This window comes from Lucilia sericata, unplaced genomic scaffold (genome assembly GCF_015586225.1).
Source record: "Lucilia sericata isolate MDLA Ls3-8-SP2 unplaced genomic scaffold, ASM1558622v1 Contig001509F_arrow, whole genome shotgun sequence".
NCBI classification, from domain to species: domain Eukaryota; kingdom Metazoa; phylum Arthropoda; class Insecta; order Diptera; family Calliphoridae; genus Lucilia; species Lucilia sericata.
Window position 1 is genome coordinate 23,788 of NW_023995436.1, and position 13,294 is coordinate 37,081.

General features: G+C 30.2%; 1 protein-coding gene across 1 annotated transcript in view; it reads right to left on the bottom strand.

Annotated features, from left to right (window-relative positions):
• Window positions 1-7,597: 7,597 nt before the first annotated feature.
• The window catches only part of LOC119611662 (glutamate receptor ionotropic, kainate 2-like), a 39,215-nt gene continuing 33,518 nt past the window's right edge, over window positions 7,598-13,294 (bottom strand). The window contains exon 5 of the mRNA XM_037967318.1: window positions 7,598-7,708. Coding sequence (XP_037823246.1) covers window positions 7,598-7,708 — 111 coding nt within the window. The remainder of the gene's footprint in view (window positions 7,709-13,294) is intronic.

Sequence of the window (13,294 nt, forward strand, 5' to 3'; positions counted from 1 at the left end):
AACAAGGACTTTTATATTAACAAATTAACGACCTATGTATAATATACATTGTATATAGTTGTTGTAATTTTTTTCATAAAAAAACATAAATCAACCAATTTTTGTGCATTTCATTTAATCCTCATTCGTTAAGAGAAAACATTTTCTCTCAAATACTCATAATTTAAATTGGCTCTTGTTCAAATCAAATTTAGGTGTAACAACTGTTTAAAAGGAAAAGCACTATAAGCGGGATGCATTTAAATTTTGTAATTTGCAATTAATTTTATTCCCTTTAATCTTATATTCGTCTATGACTTGGTTGGTTTTTTTTTTGGTTTTTCACAGTGTCAGTAGCAGAGAATTAAATATATACCCGCTTCATTAGCATTATTTGCATGCATCAGTGATGGTATTTAAAGAAAAGTACACAGTTCGGGCTTAAGCTTTCATTTGTTACTATTTATGAAAAAAGGACATTATTGAACATTTTAAATTAAATATTTACAATTTAATATACATTGACAAAAATAACTTGTGTCAACTAATTTGCAAACAATTTGTATAAAAATACATTGTGCAAATCGGGGATGATAGTTAGTAGTGAACACATTTGTTTACGACGATAGTTCCCTATAAAGTAAACAGACCTAATAATAGTAATCCCTAGTATACAAAATTGATAAATATTTTATAACGTCAAATAAACTTAATGTAATCTAAATTGAAAATAAGTTTTCAACCAACTCAATGAAGATGAACAATTATATAACTTTTGAACTAATGCTGCATTTATTCGATGTGAACTAAAAAAAAATTGTGTATAATTTCTAACAACTTTTCGTATTTAAAAAACTGAAATCATCAAATATATATCAACAAAGAAAACTCTATTTCATCAAAACTCAGTTAAAGGTTCGTCATCAAAGAAAAGTCTAAATCGTAGAGCTAATTTATTTTAATAAATTCTCTTTTTTGTGAAATGAAAACATGATAAATACTTATAAAGAAACAAATTTTTAATCAACAGTAAATCTAAAATTAACTTTTTCGATAAGTTTTCAACAATTACCTGCGATAATTGTCTCCAAAAAGAATTCATAAAAATAAATATTTTATTCTTGTCGATTATATCGGAATCTAATGAATTCTTTCTCTAAACCTGAAGCTGAAACTTCTGTTAGCAATAGTTAGTATATTCAAATAATATACTCCTATCCAACAACAAAGCTTATTATTTTGTCATAGACATTAAATAAATTTTCTACACAAGGAAAACTTAAAAATTAACAAATCTCTTTGCCAATCATTTTGTGAAGCAGAATTTTGCAAAAAAAAAAAATATTTCATAAAAAAACTAAAATTCTTTACGATAATTATGTTTACAAGACCTACAAATGAAGGCGAAACGAGAAGTAGCCAATCTCACTTTCAGGAAAAGTCCCTTTTTGATTGTGAACATTTACTAACGTTTTGCGATAATTTCACTAATACAAATCGCACACCTAGTACAAAAGTGACACAACTCAAAATTTTATTTTTGCGTTTTTATATTCTTTAAGCCTTAAGTTTAAGCCTTAAACTATATACAAGATACTTGTTTAACTCTACAAAAATATTAGTGTATTTTGTTGTTGTTAACTGTTCAAGAAAAAACGTTATGTCTTTCTTTATCTTTCAGAATTTGTAAAAAATTTGTTTCCTTTTCTTTAAAAAATTTTTTTGAGTTGTGTCACTTTTGTACTGGGTGTGCGAAATATTCAAGACCAAACAGACTCTATGCTTGAAACAAAGCAAAATGATTTAGATAACAGATGGAAAAAACTGGAACTATCGTACGAAAACTTTATGCTCTCCCTTATTACAGAAAATTTCAAAGAATTAAAAGACGAATCAAAGGTTAACTTTAATGCTTGCTCTGAATCCTACTACATTTGTAGATCTCATATGCTAGATTTGCTTAGAATTTCTCGGACTGGCAATGTAAATTCGATCCCGCCCCAATTTCAGATAGTTCAATAAAACTACCCCCCTGTGACACAGAAGTCTTTGAGGGCAGTTATGAGAAATGGATTTCTTTCGGTGACACGTTCTTGTTTTCGCTTCAAAATTATCGCAAAATCATAATATGGTCACGGTTAGAAACTTTTTTAAAAGACAGATATGAAGCTGTAGAAAGGATATCTAGTATGGAAACTATAAAACATAGGATGAGTCTTCCTAATATTCAAAATTTATCTGACTTTCAATTTCAATATTTTGCTTCTCAGGAAAAAATAAGTCCGGTGTGCAAATTATGTGAAGTCCGGTGTGCAAATATTAAGAACGTGCCCCAAGTTTAGACGATATACAGTTCAACAAAGAGTTGATTATGTCCTGGCCAATAAAATTTGCAATAATTGCTTATCACCAACACATATTAACCGTTATGTCAATACCCACATACCCGGGTATGTTTTTCATTTTTGAAGTGATATATCTCGAGATCTATATATCGTATCGGCTTGATTGTGCTTTCAGAGTAATGTTTTCTATACATTTTCCAAAAATTAGTTACATGTATATATATTAAACTGATTTATGACCGATTATCTATTTTTACCTCGTGTATCAATACCCAACATACCCCGGTATGTATACAAATTATATGTCAGTTATCGTACAAAAATTAAGTTTCATTATAAATTTTATGTTTTATTATTAAAATTATATATATTCTTGTATCTTATGAAAAAAATTTAACAAAACAACAAAATTAAGTTTCAAATACAGAGTCATGTGTCTTTATTCATAAATTTGAATGTGATATATTTGTGGACCCTGTAACATTAACAAATATGATCCGATTTTGAGAAATATATTTTTTTTAGTAAAGTAAGATTATGCTGATTATAATAATTTTATTCTCGTATAAACAAAAATATTTTTTTTAATTTTAATTTTTGCAATCGTTTTTGCAAAAAAGGTTAATATTTACGAAAGCAAAAGCAATTTCTTTAATGCTCATCGATTTTATACGCCTTAATAAATAATATATAAAAAGTTTTGTTCAATTATCTTTCCCGGTCACTGAGTAATAGCTTCTTGAAATCAAAATTTTACAAAGTCAAATTCTGCATAATGTACATTATATATATGAAGGCGTTTTTCTTTAGAATTTTTGCATATGATATTTTTGTTAATAGGAAAGCAATAAGAAAACTTTAAAAGAAATTGCTAAAATTTAATGGTTTATGATCAAAAGCTATATATACAGACGTTTTATTAAATTAGTTTTAATAATTATCTGAATTATACACTAGAAATGTAGAAAAAGATGAAATAGCCATATAAATTGTATGACATACCCGGGTATGTTGGGTATTGATGTACGTAATTTTGCTCGGGTATAGACAAGACGGTTAAACTTAAATGCCCAAGCAAAAATACATGTTTCATATGCAAAAAAAAATCACCATACTTCCCTTTACTTAGTTAAACCTAATAACAATCAAAATTCTTCAAACAATTTCCAATCATCTGGTAGTTTATTAATTGAGAACCTAACAACCATGAAAATATCTCTCCTTCACATCACCTTATAAGATAACTCAAGAATCTCAAGTTCATTCAAATGTGTCGATCGATAGTAATTCAATATTGCTTCGAACTGCTTTAGTTCATATTGAATATGTGGGCCAACTATTCATGGTAAGAGCTCTAATAGACCCAGCATCTACAAGGTCATTTTTATCTCAAAGAATTGTGCAGCTACTCAAAATTCCTACTCAAAAATCCTACTACGATGTTTCAGGTGTTGCTTGCATGTCCCATTCTGCTACTAAGGAATGTAATTTCCTCTTGTATTCCAAAAAATGCAACTTCAGATTTCCAGTTGATGCTATAATCTTACCAAAGATAACAAAACCCATACCTTCTATATCATTTGATCTTCCTCATTCTTCTGATTTATCAAATCTCGATTTAGCGAATCCTACATTTAACAAATCGACCTTATGCTAGGAAACAATTGCGAATGATTCATAAATATGGATGGCATTAAAAAAAATGTTTGTGGCCAAGCTACCACGTATAACACTGTATTCGGTTGGGTCTTAAGTGGCCCGATTATCCAACCTGTTAGAATATTTACAACCAATCTGGTCCCCTCAGAAACGTCAATTCTCAATAACTTTTTGGGAGCAGGAAGAAATTCCAACCGTTTATTCCATGTCAATTGAAGATCAACATTGAGAAGATTTTTACAAACAAAACACAATTCGGGACTCAAGTGGGAGATATGTCGTAAGACTGCCCTTTAGAAAATAATTCCCAAATACTACCTTCTTAGGATCTTCCCGTATATTGGCTCTAGGTCAGTTTTCCCGAAGAAAGACCTTATCAAAGAATAATTTTTCAAAATGAAGATAACGGCCCATTTCAAGACTTTCAGATAAAAACGGTCACATATGGAGTTAACTGTGCTCCATTTCTATTAGAACACTCCTACAACTCGCTTCAGATTCAGAATTACTATTCCCCAAGGCTGCTAATATTTTGCGAACCCAAACGTATCTTGATGACATATTATCAGGCGGTTATACAATTAATGAAACTCCTTAAGCTCAAACCGAATTAATAACCACACTGAAATCCGCAGGATTCCACTTAAAAAAGCTCAGGGCCAATAATAGCCAACTTCTAACACATTTACCTCAAGATTCCAATTTTCTATGTTTTTACGAAAGTAGCTCAACAAGAACTCTCGGAATTAAGTGCGCTTACCGATTCCTTCACTTACTCTTTCACTCCAATTTCTTAATCCTCTTAAGTTACTAAACGTATAATTCTTTCGGCAGTAGCAAAGTTATTCAACCCAGATGGTTGGCTAACTCCTGTAATTATAAGAGCCAAAATGTTGATGCAGCATTTATGGCTAGAGGGTTTAGACTGGAATGACGATGTAAGTTTAGATTCACTTTCAATGTGGAATAATCTTGTTTCTGATCTTTCCAATGTAGACAAAATTACAATACCAAGATTGATTCAATACGAACTTTTAGATCATATTCAAATTTACGGGTTTTGCGATGCTTCAAAATCTGCATACGGTGCTGCAGTTTATATAAGAAGTCAAAGATCAAACTTTATAGTATATTCAAAATTATTAGTGGCAAAGAGCAAAGTAGCTCCCCTTAAAACAATTTGCTTACCTCGTTTAGAACTTAACGGAGCTGTATTGCTCGCAAATTAATCAATTATGTCATCAAATCTCTTAGCTTTGAAGATACAGAAACTATACTATGAACCGATTCGCAATAGTGCTAGGATGGTTGTCTAAACCTTATGTGGCGAACCAAACATCGCAAATACATAATCTACTACCAAAAGCTACTTGGCATCATGTGCCAACTCATAACAACTCCGAAGATCTGGGCACTCGAGGTTGTCGACCCCAAGATCTAACAACTAACCCTTTATGGTTTACAAGTCAACAATCTCAATGGCCAGCACGAAACCCCTTAAAAACCCTAAAACTAGAGTTCAAAGTTTGCACATATCAGCTGAAAATTATGATATATTAGATAATTTCTCATCATATCAAAGAGAGAGGGTAATAAGTAATATTTTCAGATTTTTTAATAAAAGCCTATCCAAACGTAAAACATATACTGGCTACTCTTCAACCACTCTTTGAGAGTAATAAGTTATATTTCCAGATTTTTTAATAAAAGCCTATCCAAACGTAAAACATATACTGGCTACTCTTCAACCACTCTTACTCACAAAGAAGTAAAATTTACAAAAAATAGGCTTATAACTATTGCTCAAAAATCAATTTATGTTGAGGAATATAAAATAATATCTGACAAAAGTTCTCTTAAAACCTTAAACCCATTCATCGATTCAGCGGGAAATATGCGAGTTCATGGTCGTTTATCAGAGTCTTCCTTGCCATAGAATGAGCGATTCCCAATAATCTTACCCGGCAATTCTCGACTTTGCCATCTCTACTTAACTGATCTGCATTTAATTCTGGTCCACGCAGAATGTAATCAAATGTGCAGAATGATTCAAATTGAGTTTTATATATCTCGTTTTAAACCCCGAGTTAAGAAAATAATTCGCAAATGCAAAAGTTGCATTATATACAAACAAAATTGCGCACAAATAATGGCTCCTCTACCTTCCCAAAGATGTATTCTTTCGGTGCCTTTCCAAACCACGGGAATAGATTTCGCGGGTCCCTTTGAGCTCAAAACCTCTAATGTACGAAACGCTCCCTACACTGAAAATAATCCATGCTGAAAATAAAATTTCGTAACTACTTTTTTCGTAATATATACGAAAATTTCCTGTATAATACGAAATTTTGTTAAGACATGTAATATTTAACGAAAATAACGAATTTTTTTCGTAACAAAATTAATTAGTAATATACAAGAATTATTTTTGATTTCACAAAAAAATTATTTTGTTACGACTTTTTTTTTGTTTTTTTTTTTTCGTAATTTTAAGCGAGTTAAATTAAACGTAATTTTAAATTTACAGGAAATTAGCTGCCTAATTTCCTGTAAAATTTTTTATTTTTTTTTAAAAAACATAAAAATTTGTTTTTTTAATTCGCAATATTTTTCTAAATTTACAATAATTATTTTAAAAGAACATAACATGGATTATTTTCAGTGTATACAAAAGGATACGTTAGTGTTTTTGTATGATTCAGCACAAAAAAATGTAATCTAGCACCTACCACTTTTTTAGCATTTTTCAAATGTGTTTTTGCCAATTTTAATTGTTCTTCTGTAAAAATATGGTTAAAAATTAATTATTAATTAATTATGTACAACATAAAAATTAATGTTTACTGGTTATCTGTAGAAATATCGGTTCGTATTTGATGAGCTTAAGTTACATTTTAACCCTTTCAGGGTCAAAAATAATTTATGTCTAGAAAAAACCTTGAAAACTTATATTTATATTTAGATAATTTGAGTATGCTGAATCCGGGAAAAATAATATTTTTTGAATTTGAGTTTTCCCTAGAGAGTTATAGAAGGTCAAAGTTAAATGTCGAATATATTCGACATTCGAAAAACAGTCTCCAAAAAGTACCACCAATATTTTTTATGAATTTTTTTTGTAAAATGTCTTCTTAAACTTCTTTCAATACAATACAATTTGAATCTGCATAGTCCGATCTCCTAAAATACAATTTTTTTGGCCATTAAATGAAGCTGTTTTTTAAACGTTGTTAAAAAGCACTTGTCATAAGTGACAATTTCTTAAAATATGATTTTCTCAATTTCAAATATATTCACAACCAAAAATTTTTGCGTTACGCATCAACAAACTCGTTTAATGGAACGTTTCTGGAACTAGTTCTTTAATCAATGATTTAAGTTCGAGTTTGCTATCGTCAGATATAGTTCTATAGAAGCTTTAGAGAACATAGATCTTTTTCCAGCGATTTATGATTCAAATTGTTGAGATTGAGATCAATTTTTGGAAACCGTCAATAATAATTAAAATTTCTTACAATAAATTCCATATATTTTTCTACTGGTTTGAAGTAGTTGTTTTTAAAATCTGGACTATGTAAATATTTGTAACAATGGAAATATTGAAAGAAATGATTTCATCGGAACTTTTTAATCACAACATTTTTCGACAGAACAGTCTCGAGAATTAATGGCGATATTATTAGTTGCAATGTCGCGGTTCCAGAATCTGGTTGTTTACTTCCGATCTAAAAAATTCAAAAAAAAATATTGAATAAGCATTTCTAATTCCGTATTAAAATCATCCCATAATAAATGGATTTGGTACGTTTGTGTATTAAGGTAAACCCATTATTTATAAAAATACCAAAAAATAAAGCTATTTTAAATTCTACTGCTCCAACAACTAAGATAATCGCAGAAGCGATTAAATCGTTGGCTGTTGTACTTTGCTACTTGGGTTAACAAAGGTTGTATTACTACAAGGGCGGCGCCATGTTCAAACTCAGTTTGAACAAAAAGCGTATACATATTTATGTTTTTGAAGTTATATTATTTTTGAATTTAAAAAAGTAATTTTTTATCTAATGTAACCTATGTAATTTACATATGTACAAATATTATTGTGAATTATTAACCTATATCGTAAGCTATTGTGAATTTATTAATATATATGAACCCGGAGATGTATAAAAATACAAGGGTAGCGTTTTTCCGGCCTTTTACATCGCAACCACTATCGGGTTAACTCTAGAATTATTTTAATCCAATAAAATTCTTGAAATCCTAAACTTATCTTTGTTGCCTTTGTGCAACTTTGGCTTTCCCTAAATACAAATTTCAACCTAATAATTTATAAACGTAGAAATTATAATCTGAATTATTCAAAGATTTTTATTGTAGGGTCACCCACTTAAACCAACAATAAGTTAATTTTTAAAACTTTTTCAGCACTATTTTTAGGCAATTTGGAACCAAATGATAGCCAAAATCATTTTATTTTCCTTTTTCATAGTGTATATGTATGTTAAATATAATGCTATATTAGATATATATATTAGGGTGGGTCGAAAATAGGCTTTTCTCTCGGATCAACTTCTAATAGTGAAATTATGTTGTATTTTATCGCCAAATGGTAGACTGTAAAATATTATTGAATTATTTTAAGGGTAAGAGCCCGCGCATCGCCGACAAAGTTTGTAAATGCGTTTATATGGGAAAAATGACACTTTTTGGAGTTTTTTCACAAAATGAGGCTTTACCCAGGAAAAACTTACATTGAAAAGTAATGAGTTAAATAGCTAATAAAACCTCTTTTCACTACTTCTTCATTAGCATTTTAAGTCATTATTTTAACACGGTGATGTCATTGGAGGCAAGTACTTCTACGCAGGCTTACAAATAGGGACTTAAAGAAGTACTTGCAATTTTCCTTACAAAACAGTTGTTGAGTAAGTTGTTTTGTTTTTTAATAATAAAAAGAGCCAGCTAGAATACGAACCAGGGGCTTCGGTTTGTTAGTCAAATGTTCTACACACTGCACCACTGCTTAGCTATTTTATTGCGCGTCAAATAATGGTTTTCACAAACAAAACTAATTTTGTTTTATTTTTTTAAAACACAATTCTTAAAACGCAATTAAATAAAATGTGCAAACAAAATGACAAAGCCGAAAATAAAGTACTTCTATATCAGATTATAAGAAAGTCATTACTAGAGTACTTCTATGTAATGCAGACGGTAAGTAGTAGTCATTGAAAAGTAAGTGGTTATGGAAGTACAACCCATTACCGAGTTTTTGCTGGGTTAAGTACTAATTATTGCACCATTTTATAGCAAAGTCGTAATGTCTACAAAATTGTCTTTCCAAAAAGATGGAAAAACTCAAAATTGGTTAAAAAAGTTTTGAGTTATTAAAATTTCCCCCGAGAATTTTGTGATTCTGAAGACATATAAAAGTAAATATAAGAAAATTTTTGTTAGTTTTGAAAAATTTTACAAAAAAATATTATGTTTATCTTTATAAGGTTCATAAATGTGCTAGTACGAATTTTTGTTCAAATTGGATAACGCTTACTCGGTTTAGTCTGTGGTCAAAAAAGGGCCATTATTTTAACAGCACCTCCAAAACTCCATTTTCAAACTTTAAAAAATTTTGTTAAATGGATTACTAAATGTTAAAGATTTCTATACTGGATATTATAAAGGATATATATAAGAATTAAACACAGAAAGAATGAGCTTAATACCTCTCATAGTTTTACCGTACCTGCGATGTGAATTTGAAGGATTTCGGGAAAAAGACAATTTTTGCCAATAATTAAGTAAAAATTATATTATTACCAATTGTTGCTTAATTTTGATCAAATAAATTGCGATTATTATTTCCGAGTCCATGGAAAGTTAGTTCTGATCAAATTTCCGAAACTAAAAATCATTAACCCTCTAAACACCGGGGTCAAAATTAAAGTGTTTTTGTAGTGTTTAAAAAAATCGGTCTTGAATTGACCCCAAGTATGACAGAGGGTTAATTTTTGAAGAAGTTTGATTCCTAGATTTCTGGATATATTTTCGTGTAATTGGTCAAAATGAATTCATAATAAAATACACAATATTTCGCTATTTTTAATGAAGAATATTAAATATACAAAAACTTGATTTTGACCCCGGTTTTTAGAGGGTTAATGATTTTTAATTTCGGAAATTTTATCAAAAAAACCTTTTCATGGACTCGGAAATAATAATCGCAATTTAATTGATCAAAATTAAGCAACAATTGATAATAATATAATTTTTACTTAATTAATGGCAAAAGCTGTCTTTTTCCCGAAATCCTTTAATTTCACATCGCAGGTACGATAAAACTATGTGTTTAATTCTTATATATATCCTTTGTAATATCCAGTATAGAAAACTTTAATTTTTAAAAATACATTTAACAAAATTTTTTAAAGTTTGAAAATGGAGTTTTGGAGATGCTGCTAAAATAATGGCCCTTTTTCGACCACAGACTAAACCAAGTAAGCGTTATCCAATTTGAACAAAAATTCGTACTAGCATATTTATGAATCTTATAAAGATAAACAAAATATTTGTTTGTAAAATTTTTCAAAACTAAAACAAATTTTCTTATATTTACTTTTATATGACTTCAGAATCACAAAATTCTCGGGGGAAATTTTAATAACTCAACCTTTTTTTAACCAATTTTGAGTTTTTCCATCTTTTTGGAAAGACAATTTTGCAGATATTACGATTTTGCTATAAAATTGTGCAATAATTAATACTTAAAGCCTCATTTTGTAAAAAACTCCAAAAAGTGTAATTTTTCCCATATAAACGCATTTACAAAATTTGGCGGCGATGCGCGGGCTCTTACCCTCAAAATAATTGAAAAATATTTTACAGTCTTCCATTTGACGTTAAAAGACAACATAATTTCACTATTACAAGTTGATCCGAGCGAAAAGCCTATTTCCGACCCACCCAAATATATATATATATATACATATATACTAGCTAAAACCCGGCGTGCTTTGCTACTCCTGTCGATATAAAATAAAAAATTTTCAAAATATATTGATGTACATTTTTTGTTTATAAAAATTTTATTAATATTTGTTTGTCACTATCCAAAACCATAAAGTAATAAGACAAGGAAAGTTTGATATTTAAAGTAATTTATTAATTAATGATATTTATGTACATATATTATTTCTTATTCCTATTCATTAGCATAATTTTACAAAATATTACAAAATTACTAAAATTTAATTGACTTAATATTTACAATTAAAATTTTTCTTAATAATTATTTCCTATTCTAAAGCCTTGGGATATACAATATTTTTGGATTTCCCCTCAGGCGCGTAGGTATACAAATCAGAAGGTTTCTCAACTCGCGAGCATGCAACATAAAGCTGACCATGTGTGAAGCATGGATTTTCGAGATTTATTCCACACACTTGCAGGGATTGACCCTGAAATTTGTTTATTGTCATCGCGAATGCCAAACGTGTAGGAAATTGCAACCGTTTAAAGTCGAATGGCATTTCCGATGTTGTCATTGAGATCCTTTATATTGGCCAGTTGTAATCGTTGCTTCGATTAAGTTGTTCATTAATTTTTTAACTGTTAATCGAGTAGCATTACAAAGACGTGGTGGATCAATATTTCGCAATAAAATAATTGGAACGCCAATTTTCAACTTCAATTCGTGGGGATACATTGACGACATCATCATTATTTGTAACAGTATCGATGGATTTATATGTTTTTAAATTACCATCGATTCTATTCAAAATAATATTATTGATACAATTAACGTCAATGTTTTTGGGTGCCAGTAAAGCACGCTCACATAACCACTGCCTATTTTTGAAATTACGTTGAAGATTTGGAAAAACACAATATATTAACTCTTTCTTTGATTGTGTGATCCTACTTTACACAATTTGTGGTTGGCTCAATTGTCATTTTTCCATTTCCTAAATCCAGCAATTGTTTTGTTGTTAATTTTAACGTGTGAACATGTTGCCAGAGATATGATGATTTTAGGCAAGCATTGAGTTCATCAGTCGGTGTTGAACCAGGTATCACAGGAAGTGTCTGGCGAAAATCACCCGCTAAAAGAATTAATGCACCTTCAAATAAATTAGAATTACTTCTCATGTCCTTTAAAGTGCGATCAAGCGTTTCTAAGGATTTTTTGTGGGCCATGGTGCATTTATTCCACACTATTATTTTATATGTTTGCAGGATTTTACCCATTGAAGAATTTTCTTAACATTACATGTATAATCTTCAGAAAATTGTGTTTTCAACGGTAATTTGAGTGCATAATCTAAAAGTGTTGCTGCAATACCTGATGACGCAATGGCTACGGCAATATTCTTTTGTGATCAAACTTTAGCTAAAATTAATGAGATGAGAAAGGTTTCTCCGAAATAAAATGAAATAAATGAAATAAAATCCTCCTTGTAAGAATAATTATTAATAAATAATATATGTACATAATATCATTAATTAATAAAATACTTTAAATATTAAACTTTCTTTGTCTTATTACTTTATGGTTTTGGATAGTGACAAACAAATATTAATAAAATTTTTATAAACAAAAAATGCATATCAATATATTTTGAAAATTTTTTATTTTATATCGACAGGAGTAGCAAAGCACGCCGGGTTTTAGCTAGTTTCAACATAAAAAGTAGCCTATAGTTCCTTCCAGACATACAGGAAGAAACTGTGAAAATTTCAGGAAAATCGGTCCAGCCGTTTAGCAGTCTATAAAGCACAAACAAACAAACAAACATACATACATCATACATACATACATACATGACATACAGACATACACACACACAACACATACATACATACATACAGACAGACAGACAGACAGACAGACAGACAGACGACAGAAGACAGACAGACAGACAGACAGACAGACAGACAGACAGACAGACATACAGACAGACAGACAGAAGACAGGACAGACAGACAGACATACAGACAACAGACAGACAGACAGACAGACGACAGACAGACAGACAGACAGACAGACAGACAGACAGACAGACAGACAGACAGACAGACAGACAGACAGACACAACGACAGACAGACAGACAGACAGACACAACGACAGACACAGACAGAGACAGACAGACAGACAGACAGACAGACAGACAGACAGACAGACAGACAGACAGACAGACAGACAGACAGACAGACAGACAGACAGACGAGCAGACAGAACAGACGACAGACAGACAGACCAGACAGACATACATACACAAAATAATAAAGACAGAAAATACAGACAGAAAAA